The 24,266-nt window shown below is 44.8% G+C and overlaps 2 protein-coding genes across 4 annotated transcripts; one reads left to right on the top strand and one right to left on the bottom strand.

Moving 5' to 3' along the window:
• The first annotated feature begins 12,595 nt into the window (after positions 1 to 12,595).
• LOC100275326 (uncharacterized) lies at positions 12,596 to 15,872 on the top strand. Of its 3 annotated transcripts, none has more exons than XM_020548795.3 (2): positions 12,596 to 12,769; positions 13,823 to 15,872. In XM_020548795.3, exon 2 carries the CDS (start codon positions 15,333 to 15,335, stop codon positions 15,597 to 15,599), a length of 267 nt encoding a protein of 88 aa, XP_020404384.1. In that variant the 5' UTR covers positions 12,596 to 12,769; positions 13,823 to 15,332; the 3' UTR covers positions 15,600 to 15,872. The 3 variants fall into 3 exon arrangements, with proteins under 3 accessions (XP_020404384.1, XP_020404387.1, NP_001314773.1); XM_020548798.3 differs by having other exon boundaries at positions 12,596 to 12,798; positions 15,354 to 15,872; NM_001327844.1 differs by having other exon boundaries at positions 15,354 to 15,810.
• On the bottom strand, positions 15,655 to 17,673 carry LOC103637649 (metalloendoproteinase 1-MMP). Its single transcript, XM_008660099.4, has one exon. It carries the CDS (start codon positions 17,017 to 17,019, stop codon positions 15,919 to 15,921), a length of 1,101 nt encoding a protein of 366 aa, XP_008658321.1. The 5' UTR covers positions 17,020 to 17,673; the 3' UTR covers positions 15,655 to 15,918.
• Between the last annotated feature and the right edge of the window lie 6,593 nt (positions 17,674 to 24,266).

Below are 24,266 nucleotides of genomic sequence, written 5' to 3'. Positions count from 1 at the left end.
TTTTGTTATCCGTTGTTATTTATCGTTCATGATAAGATCATTATGTTAATTGGAACATGGAGCGACCACCCGGGAAAACAGTGCTACCACAGGGGTATAATGGGACGCCCTTGGCTGATTAATTAGGAAAGCTAGTGGAGGACTACCTTACCCGAAAGGGGCAAGGGCAGTAGGGGAGTGGTCAGTGTAGGGAGGCCCTCGGGAGGATTTTGCTGCGATGGCGGTCCTGCAAGGGATCCCTGCATTGGAGCTTCCTATAAACTGTAGCGGGTTTTCTAAAGCTAGTGGAACTTCGTAAAGGCCTCGTAGTGTTACCCTGCCTCGCCTCCTCGGTAGAGGTGTATGGGAAGTCGCGATCCCTTGGCAGATGGGTAACATGACTTGTGGGTAAAGATGCGCAACCTCTGCAGAGTGTAAAACTGGTATACTAGCCGTGCTCACGGTCATGAGCAGCTCGGACCCTCACATGATTAACTTATGGAATTAAATTCAATTTGTCATATGCATTGCATCGCAGGTGATGTTGTTACTTTTGTTCTACTACTTAATTGGGTTGGTATTTACTTATACTTAGTAATTGCTAATAAAATTTTGACCAACTTTAAAAGCAATGCTCAGCTCTAACCATCCTCTTTGGTAAGCTTTACACTTCACGTGAGCTCCCACCTTTGGCGAGTTCATGCACATTATTCCCCACAACTTGTTGAGCGATGAACGTATGTGAGCTCACTCTTGCTGTCTCACACCCCCCACAGGTCAAGAACAGGTACCACAGGATGAGGCGCTTGGAGGATGCTGTGATGAGTTCGTGAGAGGTCTAGGCCGTCGTCTCCCAGTCAACTTTGGGTTGCTGGACCGTTGTCTCCTTATAATGTAATTGTTTATTTTGTACAGAACTTCTATTATATAGTAAAGATGTGACATTCGATCCTGTGCCATGATTCATCATATGTGTGAGACTTGGTCCCAGCACACCTGGTGATTATGTTCGCGCCCGGGTCTTGGTGCCCCTAAAACCCGGGTGTGACAACTTCGGAGGCACAGGAAGCTCTAGATGCACTAAAGAAATTCTTGACCACACCACCAGTACTGAAGCCACCCCGACGGGCTACGTCAACTCAACCAGCTAAAGATCTGCTACTGTATATCTCTTGCACGACTCACGTGGTAAGCACCGCGTTGGTAGTCGAGCGAGCAGAAGAAGGACATGCCTACCCAGTGCAACATCCTGTTTACTTCATCAGTGAAGTTCTAGGCCCCTCAAAGAAAAAGTATCCTCAAGTTCAGAAGCTATTATATGCAGTACTTCTAACTGCCCGCAAGCTACGCCACTACTTTGATGACCACAAAGTCATAGTAGTCACTGGTTTTCCGATAGGGGATATTCTTCACAACAAGGAAGCCATTGGCCGAATAGCCAAGTGGGCTTGTGAGCTGGGATCTCATGACATCGAATTCCGACCTCGTACCGCCATCAAAACTCAAGCACTGGTTGATTTCGTATCAGAGTGGACTGAACAGCAAGTACCAGATAACCCAGAGACTGCAGAAGTGTGGCGAATGTATTTTGATGGCTCGCTGAAATTACAGGGAGCAGGAGCGGGAATTCTCTTCACCGCACCTGGAGGTGAGCACCTCAAATATGCCCTCCAGTTGCTATTTCTGGCCTCCAACAATGCAGCCGAGTATGAAGCTCTGATCCATGGATTGAACATCGCCATATCATTGGGCATCAAGAGATTGATGGTGTACGGAGACTCTCTGGTAGTCATTAGCCAGATAAACAAAGAGTGGGATTGTTCAAGCGATTCAATGGGAAAATACTGTACTGCTGTTCGAAAACTGGAAGATAAGTTTGAGGGTCTGGAATTTCATCATGTAGAAAGAGATCGGAACACAGCAGCCGATGTGTTGTCCAAGCTAGGATCCAGTCGAATTCAGGTCCCACCTGGAGTTTTTGTGCAAGAAATACTACAACCAAGCATTTCAATGGATCAAGCAGAAGAGTGTAATATTATAGATCAACCCGAGTCAGACTCTGATGACTAGAGAAGGCCAATCATCGGGTATATAAAGAATGAAGAGGAACCAGATGACAAGAATTCAGCCGAGCGCATTGCCAGACAGTCGGCTCACTACACACTCATTGGGGAGACATTGTACAGAAGGGGTGCATCAGGCGTCCTCATGAAGTGCATTCTCCCATCTACTGGGAAGCAACTTTTGGAGGAGGTCCATGCTGGGCAATGTGGAATACATGCAGCATCCAGAACACTAGTCGGGAAGGTCTTCAGGTCAGGATTATATTGGCCAACAGCGAAGAATGATGCAACCGAGTTAGTTCAGAGGTGCGAAGCTTGCCAATACTTGTCAAAACAACAACATCTGCCAGCACAGCAACTGCAGACCATACCAGTAACTTGGCCTTTCGCATGCTGGGGACTGGATATGATTGGACCTTTCAAGAAAGCTCAAGGAGGATACACTCATGTATTGGTAGCAATCGACAAATTCACTAAATGGATAGAGTTCAAGCCCATTGCTTCTTTAACCTCTGCTAAGGCCGTGGAATTCATACAAGACATAATATTCAGATTCGGGATACCAAACAGCATTATAACTGACCTAGGATCCAACTTCACAAGTTCAGAGTTCTTCGACTTCTGCGAGCAAAAAAGCATTCAGATCAAGTATGCATCTGTAGCACATCCAAGAGCCAACGGGCAGGTTGAGCGAGCCAACGGGATGATACTAGAGGCACTCAGGAAAAAGGTCTTCGATAAGAATGAAAAATTCGCAGGAAAGTGGATAAGGGAGTTGTCCTACGTCGTTTGGAGCCTAAGAACCCAACCTAGCCGAGCTCTGCATGGAAACACTCCTTTCTTCGTGGTCTATGGGTCGGAGGCGGTGCTACCCGCTGACCTCAAGTTTGGGGCGCCAAGGTTGATCTTCGAAAACATAGCAGAAGTCGAGGCCACCAGGCTGGAGGACATTGATATACTTGAAGAAGAACGGCTGAATGCGGTAATCCAATCAGCATGGTATCAGCAGACTCTAAGGCGCTATCATGACAAGGCTGTGCGACAGCGATCCTTCTCAGTAGGAGATCTCGTCCTCCGCCGAATTCTAACGGGGGAGGGACGGCACAAGTTATCGCCCTTATGGGAAGGACCCTTCATAGTAGCAGAAGTCACTCGGCCAGGATCATATCGTCTCACTCAGATGGATGGCACAGAAGTCGGGAACTCCTGGAACATAGAACACCTCAGGAAGTTTTATCCCTAGCTGTATTTCAAAAGCTATCGGGACGACGATGTACTCTGTAAAGTGGAAATATGTCATCAATAAAAAAGGGGTTTCAAAGATACTCAGTTTGTTCACGATTGACTTGCACGCTTACTTAACTCAGGGTGACCACTATGCCCTGCTAACGGAGCAATCGGCTTAAGTCGGCAACGACTTAAGGCGGTGCAATATGCTCACGCTTACTTAACTCGGGGTGACCACTATGCCCTGCTAACGGAGCAATCGGCTTAAGTCGGCAACGACTTAAGGCGGTGCAACATGCTCACGCTTACTTAACTCGGGGTGACCACTATGCCCTGCTAACGGAGCAATCGGCTTAAGTCGGCAACGACTTAAGGCGGTGCAACATGCTCACGCTTACTTAACTCGGGGTGACCACTATGCCCTGCTAACGGAGCAATCGGCTTAAGTCGGCAACGACTTAAGGCGATGCAACATGCTCACGCTTACTTAACTCGGGGTGACCACTATGCCCTGCTAACGGAGCAATCGGCTTAAGTCGGCAACGACTTAAGGCGGTGCAACATGCTCACGCTTACTTAACTCGGGGTGACCACTATGCCCTGCTAACGGAGCAATCGGCTTAAGTCGGCAACGACTTAAGGCGGTGCAACATGCTCACGCTTACTTAACTCGGGGTGACCACTATGCCCTGCTAACGGAGCAATCGGCTTAAGTCGGCAACGACTTAAGGCGGTGTAACATGCTCACGCTTACTTAACTCGGGGTGACCACCATGCCCTGCTAATGGAGCAATCGACTTAAGTCAGCAGCGACTTAAGACGATCTGACGTGATTACAATTACTCATATAAGGATAACTTCTATATCCCGCAAACAAATTTCATAACCATCGCGCATCATTTTACTACTGCAAATTTACGAACTAATGAATTCTGAAACAACATGAAAATAGCAATATCGTCCAAGTACTGAAATGGCATCCTCTAAACAAAAGTCTGACCATACTAACCGCGCGCTCAGAGCACGCAAAATGTTTCTCTACTTGGTGATATTTTTCTCAGGAGCGATCGATGAGGAAGGACGACTCGAGGAATCAGGGGCAGCATTCACATCAGCCCTTATATCTTCGGGAACAACCACGCCAGGTCTCCTCATCAAGATTCGCCCCGCTCGAATAGCCTTGTCCATGGCTCTGTCGCGCTGGGCTCTGAGAGTAACAGAAGTTTCTTCGGCAACCTTGGCAGCCAGTCGAGCAGTTTCTAACTCCTGGGCGATGGATTTCTTGGAAGCCCGGAGTTCTTTGATGGTAGCGTCCTTCGCTGATATCAGCTGCTTGAGCCGAGTCACCTCATCCGAAGATTCCTGCAGCTTACAATGTTGATTGTCCAACTCTTCCATGGTGAAGCGATGACTCCTCTCCAAGATAGTCAGCGAGTTGCTAGAATCACGATACAATCTGTCAAGACTGTCGCGAGAAGCAGCAAGGATACGTTTTTCTTCCTGCAAACAAAAGTCAACTCCCTCAAAAACCAAGCAAGTAATAGGAGCACAACAAGGCAAAGCACAGTTTCATAAATCACCTTTTCAGAATTTAGCTGAGCGTGAAGAGAAGAACTCAGTGCATTGGCGTCATCTAAGGCAGCGGAGACCTGACCCAGTTCAGTCTGGCTCTGAGAGTACTTTTCCTCAAAGTCAGTGCACCACTGGACCAATTCAGCCTGATCTCGGGAATGTTTTTCCTCAAGAGTGGAAATCTGCCGAGTCATTCCTAGCAGGAGACAATCAAACCAAAAGGGGTCAGAATGTAAAGCAGTCCACAGTGAAGACAAAGAGAAGCAAAAAAGCACTAACCAGCGTTGGTCGCCTCCAATTCAGAGACACGATGTTGAAGTGACACTGGACTCCAACGTGCAAGAGACGAAGCTACTTCCGGGACAGAAGCACCCTGTAACCGCAGCTGGCTAGCCATTCCGTCCACCAAAGCCTGATGAGGAGAACAAATGAGTGTAATGACAGCAGTTCATACAATGTAAAAACCAAGCTAAAATACATCACAGTACCTGGAGATTGGAAAAGAACGAAGGGATCCCCAAATCAGGAGAGATCAATTGATAACCAGGCGTAAGGCCACCACCCGAAGCAGCTTGCAACAAACCAGCAGGAACCAGCTCGGTACCATCAACAGAGCCCAACACTCGGTCAGCGGGGACGCTGCCCTCTAAAGCGACTCCCTGATCCAAGGCTTGGGCTACCACCATACAGCCGGAGTGTGGAGGCGATCCCGCATGAACGTCCATGGAAGTACAGGAGGGAGACCCCGCTCGGACACCCTCGGGGCTGGGTCATAGTTTGCGCTGCCCACTTGAGCCGGATCATCCCCGGCAGCACCCTCGGGGGCTGGGCAGTGGCTTACACTTCCCACCCGAACCAAGTCATCCCCGGCGACATCCTCGGGGGCTGGGCATGTGTCAACACCACCCTGGGGGTCCAAGTTCTCTGCGGTAGCCGCTTCTAAGGCTGATGGGCCCTCAGTTACTTCCATGAGACCAGGACGATCCAAGTCAGTCTCCCGACCCTCGAGATCGCGCTCCAAGGTCGACGAGGCACGAGATGACCTCAACCCAGCATCAAGCGCATCAGCACAAGCCTCCATCACACCATCATCCACTGGCTCCGATAACAAATCCTCTGGAACCATATCCTCAAGAGTCTGATCAAAGTTGGCCAGGGACAGTTCTTGCAGACCAATGAGGGCAGACAAAGCAGGAGAAGGAACTCCACTACTTTCACCGCTAGCGATGAACTGCCGACTGTTTTTCCGAGTCAAAGGAACTTCATCTTCTTCCTCCTCGTTGTCCACATTAGCAACACAGGCAGCACCCCCATTGGGATCAGCAACAGATGGAGCACACCCATTGGGATCAGCAGCAGATGGAGCACACCCATTGGGATCAGCAACAGATGGAGCACTCACATTGGGATCAGCAGCGAATTGGGTACACCCATCGGGGTCAGCATCAGTAAATTCAGTCATAGGCATTTCTTCAGCAGCAGGAACCAAAGTACCAGCATCCCGATCCAAACTGGATACTCGCCGGAGGCGTCTCTTTTTCTTTTTCTGCTCATTAGCAGAAGGATCAGGTTGACTGGCTCGACAAGGGCGCCTCGGGCGAGTACTGGCAGGCTTCTGAGTATCCAAGGTTATATCAGCCTCTGGGAGGGGCGCCACTACCAATGCCCCAGCAGGAGCAGCGTCAGAAGAGTCCTCAGCCAGCAAGTCAAGCATGGCGCTTATCTCTACATCACTAGGATTCAGGGGCACCTCAAAATGGACCTGCCGTTCATCATCAGGAATCTCCCCGAGCGAGGCAACCAAGGCACTAACTTCTTCAGCGGAGGGTCACACTCTAAGGCCCAAACTGCCATCAGTGACAGGTGGATTCGACACAAAAAGGGTGAAGGCTTTGGGAGGAGGCAGGTTCCAGGCCGAGTATGCCACTGGGGCACCAACATTTGACACTTTGCCTCTAAGGATCATCTCAAGTCGGCTCACCAAGTCTGCAGAGGGAATTCTTCTGTTGGTAACCCGAGTTGAGTCGGCTAGGCCTCGATACAGATAAGCTGGATATACCCTGTCTTTCAACGGCTGAATATTCTTAAAAACAAAATCAGCAACCACAGCCTCAGCAGTCAGACCCCTCTCTTTCAGCAGTCCAACTTCAGCTAGCAACGCACCTGCCTCAGCTACCTCCTGATCTGTGGGAGACTCGGTCCAGCTTGGGGTGCGAACGTCCGGCTGTCTTCCCGACCGGGGGGGGGAGAGAATTTCCATAATTCTCAACTATGAACCACTCCAGGCGCCATCCCTTGATACTATCTTTGAGTGGGATTTCGAGATACTCAGTTTTCCTTCCGCGGCGCATCTCTAAGCTAGCACCCCCAACCAACTGATGTTGCCCCCCGGCCATCCCAGGGCGACAATGATACAAGTACTTCCACAACCCGAAATGTGGCAGCACACCGAGAAAGGCCTCGCATAAATGAACGAAAATGGAGATTTGCAGGATAGAATTGGGGTTCAGATGGGTCAAGTTAAGATGGTAGAAATCAAGGAGGCCGCGGAAAAAGGGAGAAATGGGAAGGCCAAGGCCGCGGAGAAGGAAAGGAGCATAAACAACAGACTCATGGGTATCCTCAGTTGGAACAGTAACCCCATGGCAAATCCGCCAAGAACAGAGTTCCCGCGGAGGAAGAACCCCGATGGACACGAGGTGGAGAAGTTCGGGCTCAGAGCTGACGGACATGTGGTTACCTGCGAAAGGCAACTGGCTGTTGGGGTCGATTGGAGGAATCACCACAGCAGACGAACTCGAGGTTTTCCTCTTGGGCGCCATCTCGATTCTACCGGCGAGCAGAGTGGGAGGCGAATTGCAGAGAGGATTCGAAAGCGAGAAAACAAGAACTAGGGCACAAAAAGCAGAGGCGGCTAAAAGCGCAGCACTTATGGGATATTCCCGAGCCAGATACCATTTCAAAAAGTGCCCAATCAGCACCCGGCGGTTATTTCCAAAACACCGGCGTGCCACGTGATCACCCAGCAGTTATTTCCAGAACGCCGGTGCGCCACCTCATCACTCGGCTATTATCCTCAAAGTGGCCCACGTCACCCTCCAGTCACTCGGCATTACCTCTAAAACGATGACATCGTCTTCCAGTCGCTCGGCGTTACCTCTAAAACGCTGATGTCACCTTCCAGTCACTCGGCATTACCTCTAAAACGCTGACATCGTCTTCCAGTCGCTCGGCGTTACCTCTAAAACGCTGACGCCGCCCTCCAGTCACTCGGCGTTACCTCTAAAACGCTGATGTCGCCCTCTAGTCGCTCGGCGTTACCTCTAAAACGCTGACATCGTCTTCAAGTCGCTCGGCGTTACCTCTAAAACGCTGACGTCGCCCTCAAGTCGCTCGGCAGTTAACTCTAAAACTCCGACATCGTGTTCAATCGCTCGGCAGTTACCTCTAAGGCGCCGACGTCGTCTTCAAGTTACTCGGTAGCTATTTCTAAGAGCATCAGTTTGATGCCCGAGTTATTCACTTACTGTTTCAAAGGAATCAGCTTCACAAATGAGCAGGACAATCATCACGGAGAAACCAACATCATTACTTCATTAAAGGGAAGATAACATACTTACAAATCAACTCTTTATGAGTTGATACTTCCCTATTGCTACTACTACTACTACTACACTACACTATACTACTCTACACTACTAAACACTACTACATTATTCTAACTATACTATACTAATATCTAAAAGACCAGTGGCATCTAGCCACTGGCCCTGTTGCTGCCGCCACCGTCGCTGCCGCTCCTGGTGCTACCTCTGCTGCTGCCGCCACCGCCGCTGCCGCCCCTGTTGCCGCCGCCATCACCGTCCTTGCTGCCGCTGCCGCCGCCCCTGCCGCTACCGTCACCGTCACCGCCGCCACCTCCTTCGTCGTCGTCGTCGTCGTCGCCGTCCTCGTCCTCGCCGCCGCCGTCCGAGTCCTCCTCATCCGAGGAGTACTCCGACTCATCCGAGCCCTCGAGCCCGGAGCGCTCGACGGTCCGGATGTATGTCCATACCTCCGCCGCGAGCCCCTGGGAGTCGTCTGAGTCGTCAGACGACTCACGCAGGGGGATGGGAGCCGGAGACCCCTCAGACTCAGAGGAGAACTCCTCCTCTGAGTACTCCGAGTCACCAAAATCCTCCGATGGAGGAGTTGGCTCACGCTTGCGCTTGTTGTTCTTGCCCATGGTGGAAGCGAAAGGGAGAGAAGAAAGACAAGCAATAGAGAACATCAAGAGATGTGAAAAAGCCGGAGAGACAACGACGTTATTTATAGAAGGAGAAGGCAACTGCTCACCTCCAACCGCGGTCACTGAACAGTCGCAAAGCATTCAATAAGCACTTCAACCCGTCTGAAGACACGTCAGGCGGCTGACGCCGTTTCACGCAACACAACACCCATTGGGACTCCAGTCAACAGCGCGGAGGATATGATTACACCCGCCGTCACATCACATTACTACTCAGAAGCAGTCGACTAAAACACTCAGCGTACCAAGCCGTCCCTTGCCCACACCCATTTGGGGGGACGCCCAAGAATTATCAGTATATTTTTCAAAACGGTCACATCCGTGCAGGGCACACAGTGAATACCTCAAGACAAAAATGAGATATCAGTAAGGATCAGAGGAAAGCCAAATATAGCCAGTGAAGTACAAAATATGGCCGATAGAAGCGACGTGAAGACTAGACGGAGAACGTCCATCAAATGTCCAATCAGTCACAGAGCAAATAAATTACACTACCTAGCAAGATATGGATGGATTGCGAACTCGGCCGCAAAAGACAAAATGCATGCTGACCTCTGAAGCATAATATTGGTGACATAATGCTGACCTCCAAAGCATAATGCAGATGGCGTCATGCCGATTTCTACAAGCAGGAAGGATAATCTTCAGCAAAAAGACACAAAAGGAAGACCTTCGAATGGATTGTCCTCAAAAATCCACTTGAAGGTCGGGGGCTACACCCATTGGGTGCACCTTCGGTGCACCCCATGGATCACCATTCCAAACCAAGATAGTGCCGACTTCTAAGGCATGGGACAAGGTTAAAGACAAGGCTGGCCTTCAACCAAAACGCAGGAGCAAAAACGGTAATAATTTCTGGTGAAGACCTTCGAGTAGATTATCTTCTAAAATCTACTCGAAGCTCGGGGGCTACACCCATTGGGTGCACCTCCGGTGCACCCAATGAAGTTCAGGGTCCTACAAAACGAAATGCCGACCTCTAAGGCACAAACACGAAACAAAGCTTCGGTTTACGAGTGATCAAAGCAGGAGGAGACAGTAAGAAGTCGTTTTCTTCAAATCGCCTGCAAGCTGGACCTGGGATCTTTGGGCTAATTACTTCTAAATTAACCCAAAGATCGGGGGCTTGTGGGGGATAGATATCCCCCGGGTCCACTAAAAGAGTAAAAGACCTCACGAAAGGCCCAAGGGCCCAATAAATCGTAAGGTCATTCTTTCGTGGGCCTGGGGAGGGACAACCAGCAAAGCAGATCGACATGGGGCCGGATTGGTGCAAACCCGGACGGCCCACAACGTCGAGCGAGCGACCACAACAGAGATCCGACTTTCCCGCGCTAGAGCCCCCATACAACGGAGCCATGCGAGGATAGGTCGGCAGAACTACTGAGAGATAAACTCAAACAGTTCACTATCTTTTAGCTACATATTGTTATCATATCCACGTGTATTGCCCCACGGTCGAGTATATAAGGCCTAGGGGGCACCCCTTCAGATCGATCGACCCTATTACTTAGCTATCCACTTCGACTCTCTGCATTCTCAATTCAGAGAGTTCTCTTGTAACCTCATTCACTCAGCATACTCACCAGGACGTAGGGTGTTACGCATCTCTAAGCGGCCCGATCCTGTAAACCTTGTCCACCGTCCCTCGTGCAATTGACACGAACCATTTTGCTACAGTCATCGACACCGTCCTACTCCTAAAAACACCTTGAGGGGCAACCCCGGGTGTGCGGTCGGACCCAAAACACCGACAGCTTCATTAGTGTAACTATTAATCTTTTTAATGATATATCTCTACTCCTTTAAACCATGCGAAACCAACCTAACGTCTGTTCCTCTCTCCACTTCTCACCTAACAGTGGTCGTTATCCATCATGTGAGCCATGAGACACCACTCAAACCTAACAGTGGTATTTTTTGTGGGGAGTGTCCACCATATTATTTGCATGCAATCTGCATATAATTCATAGACAATGCATAGATGCTAGGTTAGCAAATTGTTAGATTTTTGGTCCCAACATGGATTTAAATGGTGAACTTTATGTAGTTTTGTTTGCATTATCACACATTTTTGTTCTTTTGGGAAACCAATATTAATTTTTGGTGCAATCTGATCCACGGTTCATGAAAGAAAACTTTCTACATATTTCCAAAGAACATGCTAATGTACTTGTTAATATATATATATATATATATATATGTATATATATATATATATATATATGGAGACATGGAGTTGTAGTGCTATATCTCTGGGTTTTATGCTGTACAATGAATGTATATATTGTCTTGCTTTGAAGTGTTCATGGCTATGTAGAATGTATATATTGTCTTGCTTTGAAGTGTTCATGGCTATGTAGACCTTACCTACTTGGCACAGTCGATGAAATAGACCATTTCTTCTTGCGTTCTACATATATTTATGAGCTTATTATTTTTTGTCATTGGCGCACACCTATTTTGGTGTTGACATATTATGAGTTTTATATCTCTAGTGATTTGGTTCTTTTTTTTTGACAGGATTCATGTTGTGTTTCTATTTACTAGCTTCTGATAGTCACATTGTATCTGCTAATGCTCTATTGCTTCTGTCAGGTCATAGGTGCTTATCATTTATTGGAGCTGGTCCATGCAAATCATTTTTTCTCAAAATCCAACGTGGCCAATCATTGGTAGGTCAAGTTAGTTGTATTCATGAAATCTTTTGTTTGTTGTTTCTTTGTTTAAAAACATGCTTTCATACTATTTTCGTGTAGGGGTCACGGGAAATGCTATAGAGAAAACAAGTTAGTTGTCAATTTGAGGATTCTCCGTGACAGGAAATAGAAGTGCTTAAAAAGTTGATTGTAAGTCAGTTGCATAGAAATACGATGCTTACATGAGATAAAAGACATGTAGCGTATGGTGACTTGTGGACATTATTAATGGGATGTAATGGTTATATATTAATGACTATTCGTTTGTGATATTTCCCTAAGATTTGTATAAGTTTGTAATTTATTGTGATAGTCTTAGCATTTAAATGAAGCAATTGACATGATATTATTAAAATCATATTGTATATAAAAGTATGCATGTTACTGATAGTTATAATGTAGTGGTGAAATAGCTAGATTAAAATAACAAAATTTATGTATAGCCATGATCACAAATGAATTATAAAACTTTTTCTTTTGCAATATGCACTCATAACTATAGATGACTTAGATGTACACACGGTGCAGACCCCGATACAAATTGTTTATCCTGGAGAGGACAATACAAATTGATAGGAGCTCTCTAGCCCAATGCCCCAATCGCGAATGAATCACACGCGGGCTAGATGATGATGGCCAGCCCATCGTTTGACCTTATTGGACCAGGTGCTGAAGCACTAGTGCGCACATTTGGGCCTTCAAATCCTGGACGTTCGAGTTAGCGGACCAAAAGCACAATATATTGAAGTAGTAGCTCGGCTCGGCCTACGAGAGCGATGCATGAAGTGTTCGAGTAACATCGAAGGAACCCTAATTCGCTAGGCCAACTTTAAAACCCTAGCCGCCGCTCCCAGCTCCGGAGCTGTCTGTTGCCACCCCGTCCTTGGCTACCGTAGCAGTTCCTATTGAAGAAAAAAACTTCACCGGTGGATTTCGTCTGGGTAATCCCCTTCCCCCTCCTATTTTCGTGGTAAACATCTTGCTATGATATATTTGATTATCGAAGTTTCTAGATCTGTTGCTTGTTGGATTTGTAATGGCGGGCCACTTTTAACTTCAGTTCAATACCGATGTCCATGGCCGACATATTCTGCTGAAAAAACGTAGAAGGTTATGGTTAAGTCTGTATCTCGACTTGGTGGCTAATTAGCCAACCACACACCGCAGCCTCAATGGCAGCACTCCCTGTGTGGATGGTCAGTAAGCCCACCTACATCAACTCGTGTTGTTGTGCCAATCGAAGGAAATACTTTGCCTAGTGGTTCCTTTTCTGACACTTTAACTCACAACTCGGTAATAACCAATAGTTTAGTTTTGACATCAAAAGGCAGAAATTTTCATCGTTAAAAAAAGCGATGCTGTATGGATTATATATTGTTGTTTTGATCTGGTGCAAACCGACTATTCGCTTTGATGTTCCATTGTAATGTCTCTATGTTTTATGTTGAGGTAGCATGCTGACTTCTTATCCAATCGCATATTTCAATAACGATGTCTATGGCCGATATATTCTGCTGAAAAACATAGAAGGTTATGATTAAGTCTGTTTTTGGACTTGGTGGCTAATTAGCCAACCACACACCGCAGCCTCTTTGGTGGCACTCCCTGTGTGGATGGTCAGTAAGCCCACCTACATCAACTCGTGTTGTTGTGCCAATCGAAGGAAATACTTTGCCCACTGGTTCCTTTTCTGACACTTAACTCACAGTGTGGTATGAACCAATAGTTTAGTTTTGACATCAAAAGGCAAGAATTTTTCATCACAAAAAAGAGATGCTGCATGGATTCTATAGTGTTCTTTTGGATCTGGTGCAAACTGACTATTCGTTTTGATGTTCCATTGTAATGTCTCTATGTTTTATCTTGAGGTAGCATGTTGACTTCTTAGCTGGTCGCATATTTTCAGCTGTGCAACTTATTCACCTAGATGTGGTTTTTGCGACTACATCTTGTATAATGAGCTAATTGGTCAATTGCCTAAATTTTTCCTTCAGGTTGTTGCGGACACTGCTTTCATGTTGCATGCTTTGCTTGTACTTCTAGCTTTCTATCTGTAAATATGTTTACAGAAGAGTCTCTTGCCAGTTAAGGGATACTAGTAAACTGGCCATTCTTTTCTTATCACTAGTTATTCTTGTGGCTGTTGCTTTGATATCCTAAATCCTAAATTCAATATAGTACTCTGAGCATTATGCTGTGCCATGTTCGTTGACAAATAATGAGGACCATGCTGCTTTGCAATCCTTTTATGCACTAGTCTCTTGCACTGTTTTTACGCACCAAGGAGAAACACAACATCTTTTGATGCTAGCAGTATGTTTCCACCTCATCTGATATTTTTCTTCTTAGCACTGTCATTCAATTGCTTCCAGAAATTCTTTAAGCTACCATTGTTGAGTGGATGTGGAATTAACATTTCTAGAGAAACAATTATATGATGGCGCATCCTGGATCAATACTGAATATTTAAATTTGTGGTCCACAGCTTAGCTGTGCTCTTCATGCTGTTTTTTTGTTACAGATTATCATGGATTCTGTAGAAAGTATCTTGTTCAGACTTTCCATCTGATGTCCACATCAGACTTATGAACCATGAGTTGATTGGTTCAAATAATTGTGTGTTTCTATTCAGCATTGTAGCTTTCATATTTCTACTCATGATGGTTGATTGAAGTATGCTGTTTTGCTTATCCTAACATGGGAAATATTCTAATTGTTAAGATACAGTACCTAAATGATGTTCTTACTTGTATGATTATATTGTGGTCCTGTCAAATCACAGTGAGAAACTTATTTTCATTAAATGAGTCACTTAGCTGTGTAAAGTAAATGTTGTTTCCTTCAGGAGCACAGAATTGCTACACGTTTGGCATTTTTTTCTGTCAGTTTCTCTTGGTTACTCTCCAAACTAGTTTATAAGGCTTAGTTTGACATGGCATGATCTACCAGGTTACCATTTGGACATTCTTTTCTTTAAAATATATTGTTTATAATATGAACGCGTGGTTGAAGGGCAGGTCTAGTGCAATGGTGAAATCTTTCTCATTGAGTCGGGTCTGAAACAGTTTATATTTGTGGGCAAGGCTTGCCTTCGTTTATTCATTTATGGCCTGTTCATTTTCGTCACAATCCATATGGATTGGAGGGGATTGGTTGGGTTTAAATCCATAGCGAGTTAAAATTACTAAAATTTTTCAATCCCATCCAACCCATGTGTCATAGGAATAACCGAATAAGGCCTTACCAGTCCCCACAACCGAACAAGGCCTTACCAGTCCCCACTCGTATTGGAGCCTTTCACACTGTTCGTCATTTTTTCCCCATAAACTTAACTTACGGTTATTGGATACTTCATTGGATTAGAAATCCAAACATATCTAATTTATACTATAACGGTTAAAAAAATGCCAGCCAAATTACTATTTAAAATTTGTAAAGATTGAATCTTGATGCGTGTGCTTGCCTTATAAATTGGTCTCGATGGAATGCTGATTTTCTCATGGTATGACTTACATTTGTTTGCAGTATCTCATGACCACCGAACCTCAAGGATCACATCAACATGGTTCAAAACGTGATTTGCCTTCATGCCGAAAAAATGTGCCCGGCACATCATTTGTCTCAGATTTGAGAGATCACATCCACGAGTTCATCAACGCCTCTTCTGATGAACACATGACATGCTTCACAAAGACTATCAAGAAGATGTTCGGGATGTCAATGACTGTCGCACATAAATCCTCGAAAGCAGAGGAAGCTGGGCCCGCATGACTGCATCTCACCATTTCATATTTGACTAGGTAGCAGCCAGTAAACATATCTTGTGTAGATAACACTTTGTCCACACTTTTGACTGATAAGATTATGTACACTTTTGACTGATAAGATTATGTACAGTTACATGGGCCATGTATGTAATAATTTTACTGTCCAAATACCAAACTATAAAAGGAGAGGCACAAGTCTCACACAATTTGTGTGCAAAAACAAAGATAAAATCCCACAAGAGATTCTCTCCTGTAGCAGGATCATTGTGTTTTTTCATTCTGTTTCTGTTCTTATCCTTTTTGTGTATTATAGACATGTCTATCTACAAGTGCGTCACTAGCATGACCAGAACTGCACAAACTAATCTAGCCGAGGCAGGAAGCCAACTGCTCCCTCCCGACGCCATGGAGGAGTCCTGCTGGTAAAGCGAGCTGAGGCTGAATCCCGGGTTGGACCCATACAGCCACTGGACGCCTTCGATGTCGTCGACGGTGAGCTCCGCCTTCTTTTCCCGCGGGCTGAGGCTCGGGTACATGACCGCCTTGGGTGACGACGAGTGCCCCAGCCCGAGGACGTGCCCAATCTCGTGCGTGGCCACGGACTCCAAGTCGACGGCCGAGTGCACCGTTTCCGTGTCCATGTCAACCGCCCACCTCTCTGCGGCGTCGAGGTGGAGGCGCCCGTTCTTCGGGGAGAAGGCATGGCCGAGCACGCCGAGCGGTCCGTCGAAGGGGATCCCATCACCGTGGCTGCCCACGTAGAAGCCCACCCTGATGTCGGCCGCCTCGTAGTCTTCGGTCTCGACGAAGCCCACGGGGATGACCCGCGCCCACCGCGCGAACGCGCGCCGGAACACCGCGCGCACGGTCCCGGCAGGCAGGTAGTCGACGGTGGCGGTCGGCGAGATGGCGTACGTGAGCACGAGCGGGTCCGGCTGCGTCCACCGCGGCTCACCCTTGAAGAACGTGAACCGGCTGACGGCGCCGTCCGGGCTCGCCGCCGCCGACCCCGAGAGGGATACCGGCACAGCGTGGCCGCCGTCGCCGACGCCGCAGCGCGGGGCCATGATCCGGTCCAGCGTGGTGGAGTCGAGCTGCCCCGTGACCGGCAGGCTAAGCATGGACTGGTACCGCCGTACGGCGGCCTCCATGTGCGCGTCGAACGCGTCCGTCGTCGGCTCGTGCTCCGCCCCCGCCCCAGGCATGTACCCGAACCTCGCCAGGTAGCGCTTGAGCTCGCCGAGGCCCTCAACGTGGCTGCCTCGCCGCGCGTCCAGCAGCTGCTTGAACGAGCGCCACGCGGTGCCGTCCTGCCGGTGAACCGTCGCCGTCACGGGCCCGTCGGCGGTCACGTGGACCAAGGAGACGGGGAGGGGGCCAAGCAACAGGAACAGCACCGATACGATACGAGGCGCGCGCGACATGGCAGCATCAGAGCCAAGCAAGCTGCCCCGTTAGGCTATGCGCGGGGCGGGCGGTTATTCCCGTTGCAGGCCGGCCTAGTTGTCGCGGAGGCGGCAAAGAATTTTGTGCTCGCCGCACGAGACGAAACTAAAAGGCTGCGGTGCGGATAGGGGAAGCGGGTCAGACGATGGCGCCCCGGTTGGCCATCGGCTGACCTCGTCGTCTCCTGGCCAGACTCCAAAGGCGTTCTTCGACACGTAAACGACGGGTCACAATTCAGTTCAACCAGGCGTGCCAAAGGCGTCCGCGAAGACCAGCGACTTCATGCGTCGTTAGAAGGTAGTACATGGCAGCAGAGTTCAGAGACGGGTTTGACGGCTAATCCGGAGACAAACTGGGCACCAAGAAGCAGAACACCGGCTGATGGTTTTAGGTGCAGTTTCTCGGGCTTCGCTCGTTCGGATCGACAAGTGATAAAAAACAAAACTCGGGTACGATCAAGCATGTTTTAGTGAGGAAAGGTGTCGGATTTTTAAACTGACCCAGATTTTTATTGATTGGCTCTGGGTCTGTGATGGTGAAGGATGGGATGTATTGTGGATGGGCTTGTCGAATGACGTTGCCACACGAAAGCCAAGTCGAAAGCGAAAGGTCTCTGATTGAGGCATTGAGCTACTTAGAGCATCTCCAAAAGGATACTAAAAATTTTTCCCCCAAAACTGATTATTAGCGGCAAACAAAAACTTATTAGCGGCAGGCTAAGATTTTACTCCAGCAGTTCCCCAAATAGAAAACTAAAATGAAAAGTGGACCAGCTAAAAAAGCCCAGAGCATGTAGTAGTCCATATTTGCATCAGTCCTGTTAGTATTTTCCCACAACCTGGTTGTAGGACACCTACGCTCATGCATTAGGATAAATGGAGTATACGAATACACCACACACTAGAAATAGTATATGAATACAACAACACAGTTCCCTTGAAATATGCCAAATTTAGTATGTCAAAAACATAATGTGTACAAGATAAGTACAAATTCAACATACATATTTATTTCTTTCGGTAAAAGACCTACAGAATGAGTGAACAATGAAGTGCCTTCCTATCTAAGATTGGTACCTAAAAGTGCTTCGTTATTCATCTGGCAAACAATTGAAAAATACTAATGAATCACGTTAGCTGCTCTTGTTCAATTATTCTTACAACTAATTTGAGACATCAGTTGACAAACAACATCAGGATCAGGTTCAGTAAGCTAAACATAAAAATTCTTCAACATCATCTTTTATGCATTTCAGTCTTATAGACTCACAAATTTAGACTTGCAGAATGACAAAATTAGAGATAGACTCACACATTATTCAAGCGACTGTGTTCTAAAATTATTTTGAAGAGCCAGTGTGCAATGATTGAATGATGCAGCAACTGATTATCTGTAATGTCCATGTTGCCATTTAGCTATAAGACAACGATTGGCAAGAAAATTTGCAGTCACCGTCATTATTAATTTAATAATTAGTCCTACAAATCAATCTAACATGCTACAAGAAGCAAAAGTGAATCTGACATCCAACTTCTTCACTCGAGGTTTTAGACCCAAAAAAATTTGTATCTTGGAACGCTCCTCCTCTGTCAGAATCCAGAGCTTCATCGTCGGCTAAATGCCATGTAGGATCCTCCACATCCTGTAACGTACAGTCACGATGAGAACAGCAGTATCCCTTGCGGGAAGCATCACACCGGCCACCACCGCCTCCTCTCCGGTCGACCGTCGTGCTTGTCGAATCCTCGAACGCCACCACCTCCTCTCCAGGCCACCGTTGCCGCTTGCCGCCTCGACCACGACAATTGCGCACGTGAGAAAAAAAACGTGGGAGCACTGACGGATTGGGGAGGAATGCTCACGCGAAAATATGCGGGAGCGAAGGTCGCCGATGAGGGATGCGAAATTTTTCGGAGGTGGATATAGGTGCCGTTGGAACCAGCAAAATTAGTTTTTTCCCCTAATATATTTTTGGGGTAAGTTTGAATCTTCTTTTGGAGTTGCTCTTGTCAGTTAGTACTTATGTGTAAATAACCATAATGTCCCGTTTGTTCACTTTCATTTTAAGGAATTGGAATCATACTAATGGAATAGACTATTTTTTTAGAATGTGATATTCCACCACTTTCCAAAATTATCCTATAAGTCTATCTCAAATTCATGGGGTGAGAGATGAAAATTGATTCTATAGATTTACATGCTATTTTTCCGATGTACAACTTATAGCGCACTCTTCTAATTGTTTCGCTATGACATAATTGTAGTATATAACTATCTCTCTCGTATGATTTTGGATAATATAGAAATATATTACATATATAAATATATGAACTTAATTAGTTTTGTCTAAATTATAATTATTAAAATGAAATTCAATTCCAACGAAACAAACGGGCCAGAAATTGGTGCGAGTCTTACTGGACGCTCATTCGCTGCTAAGCTTAGCAGTGAATGAAATCCATTGGCCACATAAAGAGAGTATAATCGAGGGAACGAATTAATCGAAGATATTTTATAAATATTTATTTCCCTTATCAAGCTAAACCCTGCTATGAATGATATCTGATACTATGATGATCCATGTCATCATTACATAACATAGAAGAAACATAGTAAACCGTGGCAGAAGAAACTGAAAAGATACGCAACATTAGTCAACTGTCATTTACAATTCCAATGGATCTCTTTTATTGAAAGAAGACACATTTGGGTGCTTCTCGTGTTTCATGGGTGCGGCCTCAGTCGGTGTCGCGACACGCGTCCACGGTCTCCGAATCCAAAACTTTGGTTAACTGAGCTCAGAGCTCTGCCACACCCTCGGGCTTAGAAGATGTGAGGTAGCCAGCCAGGCGGCTGTCCTTCCCACCAACCGTGTCTCCACGCCGCCACCGCCATAGGACACCGTACATTCGCTCTTCTTCCTCCCCTCGCTCTCGACGTGCGTTGCTGGGAGACACCGCATGGGTGAGCGAGGCCACCGTCTCCTGCTGGAAGCCTCAGCCTCAGCCCTAACCCTAGTCGATGCCCTCGTTCGAGCACCACTACCCGCCGTCCGTGGGCTCCGCCTCACCCAACTCCCTCATCGTGTAGGCTGTAACATCCCTAGTGTTACAATAACTAAAATCTTTACATGTCATCATCTGCACTTGCATCAACTTGTTTGATACACCTAGGATGCATTCACTAGGTTAAAAACTTAAAGAAATCGTGGTGTTTTATATAGAAGAGAGTGAAACTTAGTTTGAAAACCCTGGTTAGAGCTAAGTCCAAGCAAGTAACTTCTAAACCAATGCAGATTTGTCTATGAGATCTAAAGATAAAAGATAGATCTTAATAAGTAGAGTAACTTTGCTTTTAGTGGATGGATCAAAGTTGGTACAACACTCGAAGCAATTAAACACCTTCAAAACCCTAGTTTGGGACTCAAAAGTGAAATTCAAGATCTAGCCTTATTTTGCCAAAGGTTAAAATACCAAAAATTTTGGACTTTAAAAACTAAGAAACTTTCACGTTTTGAGATTTCCAAGTTTTGTGAAAAGTTTCAGAGTAATTTGTAAAATTTCAGATTTGGTTTAGCTTTTGGAATTCTGAAAACAGTGGCATTGAGCTAACTTTGGTTTCTTGTATCTCCCAATCTATGGGCCTTTGGAAGAAGATCTTTATATTAAAGTTGGAGAGCTATAGTAGGTGAATAAATATTATTAAGCACCTTGATCCTAGACTCATTAGGAACTAGGAGAAAATATTACACAAAGTTGGGCTATCAAACCCTATTCTCTTCTGAACTTGATTCAACAATTGAAACTCGAGTTCAGTGATTTTTGTCCAACTTTGGGGCTCTATGGTGCTTCATCCATGGAGTTCTAGGCTATGGCTTGTATACAAAACTTGGAGACCATATAGTGGTGAACAAATTTCTTGAAGTGAGGTTGACCTTGTGCTACACAAAGTTGGGAGTAAAATGTGCCAAAACTTTCTCTGTCTTGTTGTTTCAGTTAATTGAAGCAAAAGTTTAGAGAGTTTGGGTTAACTTTGGATGATATCTAATACTACGACGATCCATGTCATCATTACATAATATTGAAGAAACATAGTAAACTATTGCAGAAGAAACTGAAAACCTATGCAACATTAGTCGATTGCCATTTCCAATTCCAATACATTGAATATATTAAGTGTTGGGAATGATGTTGAATTAGACAATATATTTTATCTAAAACTATGGCCTCTATATATGGCTTGATCAAAAACCTATATAATACATGAATTATCTTGTGTATAATCACAATTTTGACTAAATATTGTTATCTCAAGCGTAAAAGGGCATAACTACAATTTTGACTAAATTTTGTTATCTCTATCGTAAAAGGGCTACGATTTTGACTAAGTATTGTTTTCTCTCTCACAAAAGGGTCATGCAAGCTAATTTTCAAAGCTATTCACTAGTTTAATAACTAACCTAGGAAGGTAAAACATATAACTAAGCTACACAATATAAATGCAGAAATTTAAATACGATGGAGATATAAACTCTCATTGATAACTCTAGAATTTTTATCGAGGTGTTGAGAAGCACACAAGCTTTTCCCTGATCCTTATTAGAGCCCCATGCAAGAGAAGCCTATGTGAGGGCTAAGCTCTCGGTCAGGTGGATGTCACAATCCTTCTCCATGCTCAATTGGATCTCTGATGTGTTCTCTCCCAGATGCACTGTACCATCTTCACTATCGAGTTTCCAGTCGAAATATTGTGAACCTCGTTCCTCCAGTACATAGTGGCTGCTACACCACAAACACATTTGGTATAATCTCACAAGATTATAAGCCCCTCTAATACAAGTAATACAATGATGCACACAAGCACAAAGGGTACAAGGTGTCTATTCCTCACTTTTAACAATAAGATAAAACCTAGAGCAAGAGCTATATGCAGTGGTCCAACTAACCTAAACACTTTGAGCACTTCAGTGTTTAGAGCTAATAGAAATAAGGCTTAACTTACTTGCAATATTTCTTAGCTCTCATACCTCTCAAATGGCTAGTTGGGATGGTATATCCCTAAAGTTCAACACTAGTCGTTGGAAGTGATGTAGAGTTTCTACACACTCATCGGACACTCAAGTGCTAGCAACGAACACGCTGGTGTATGTCCATGTTAGCTTGCCTTGGAACTGCCTATTGCCAACTATTTAAGTAAGGGAATCCAATGCTTTGACCGATGTTATAATAAACATGTCTGATATATTATAACCCATCCTGGGCAACCTCTACGAGTATCCTATCTAATGGAGTATCTAGTGGAACACTAGATATGTTTTGTGCCTTGTGGATATTCCAAAACACCCTAAATATCTCTTTGAGTGTTGTTCTAGTACCCCCATCCGGAGTGATGTCCAGTGTACATTAGCGTTTCTAGTGTACTGTATATTAGAAATCTCGGTTTGGTACAGTATCACTGGTATCCAATACTTTTATTTGGTGTCCCTCTGGACACATTTGGTGTTGCCGAGTTAACTATTTTTCTTTGTTTCTTTGTGTGTCTTCATTTGAGCTTCTTCCATGTTATGTCTTAGACTCTAGCATGATCTTGTAGGTCTTAAATGAGTCTTCTATTGTCTTTCTCGCGTTGTTGATCTTTTGGATCACCTTCTTGCCTTTGTCCAAGCCCATTCTATATCTTTTGAACTATAATCAAAGACAATAGAAAATAACGTCAGTTCAAATAGTTATGTTGATCATAAAACACCAAAATTTAACTGTCATTGGGCTTCGGTCCATTTTTCTTACAATCTCGTCCTTTTTGGTGATTAATGGCAACATAACCAAAACAAGAAAATAATATATATCAAAACATAAAATGCAATCTACTTGCTAGGAAACAAATGCAAAGGCAAGATTTATGTGAAGTTTAAAATATACCATTGAAAACTTTTAGATGAAACGTAATCTTGCCCTTGCTAAATGGCCCCATAGTTTAGTATTACAGATTTAAGCCTCCTCCTAACTCCATAATCCACTTACTCCCTTTCTTGGTCCATTCCTCAAAGTAGGATGACCTTCTCCCCCTCTTAATGATTTATTTTCTATTTGTCTACCCCTTTACAATCTCCCCTTATCCAAATACATCTTACACAAAATACCGTTTGTAAGTTAGATATCAATTGTAATAAAAATTTGAATATTTTGTGGTTTTCGTATTTTTATGGGTTGAGTTTGCTTTTTATCCTAAAACTTCTCTCCTTTAGAATCAAACACAAACAATAAGACATTTAAGTACTAGGGAGGGTCATTTTTTGTGATCTTATGAACTTCTCCCCTTTGAGATATAAATGTTTCATTTTTCATCATCGGAGTTCGATCATAAAACTAACTTTTACATTATATAGATTAAGCTCCTGTGTATGCATACATATGATGAATGACAAACCTTATGCATGGAAGTGGGGGTGGATTAAGAACAAATGTGTTTTTAATCTATATAATACATGGAGGAAGCAAGTAAATGATTTTGAATGATATTGATACCAATTAAAAGACTACATAATGACACTAGTTTAGACATACCACATGAAGAAGTTTATTTGAGCTTGATACCAATGTGTATGATACCACTTGTAGTTGAAGTATGTTGCTTTTCTCTAGAAACTCCATTTTCCTTTCAATTAGACTACTACAGATATGATAAGATTAAAAAGTGTTAGTCTCAAAGATATCAACTTACAAAGTGACCTCCCCCTAAAGTGTGCATACAAGTTTTGCATACTTGTCGGATACATGCACTTAGACTTTTAAGGTCAATAAATACCACTTGTTCAGAAAATTTCTTTGGAGTGTGAGTATTCCTTGTTAGTGATATTAATAGTAAACCATCTATAGTTTGGACTTCGACACATAATAGACAAATCAAATGGTACTACATGTAAATCTAGATATCACTTGAAAATATTTAAAAAGGCTACGTGACATGCTCATAAAAACAATTTAAACCAAGTAGGTTTGCTCCAAGGGTAAAGAGTTGAAACCAAACAATACTACTATATGATTATCCTAGTGTATGCATGTTGATAATGTAAAAATATGCATATTAAACTAGGTATAAAAGAAAACTAGATACCATTTGTAAGAATGTAAATTCTAGATGTCAAATGAAGTGTAAAATCTAGTTACATAGCATGGATGGGGAATTTGGGTCTATCTGTTCACTAACCCACTTGACAATGACTTGA

This window comes from Zea mays, chromosome 1 (genome assembly GCF_902167145.1).
Source record: "Zea mays cultivar B73 chromosome 1, Zm-B73-REFERENCE-NAM-5.0, whole genome shotgun sequence".
Lineage (NCBI taxonomy): Eukaryota > Viridiplantae > Streptophyta > Magnoliopsida > Poales > Poaceae > Zea > Zea mays.
Note: the sequence above shows the minus strand (reverse complement) of the source record. Positions and strands in the feature narration are given on the sequence as shown.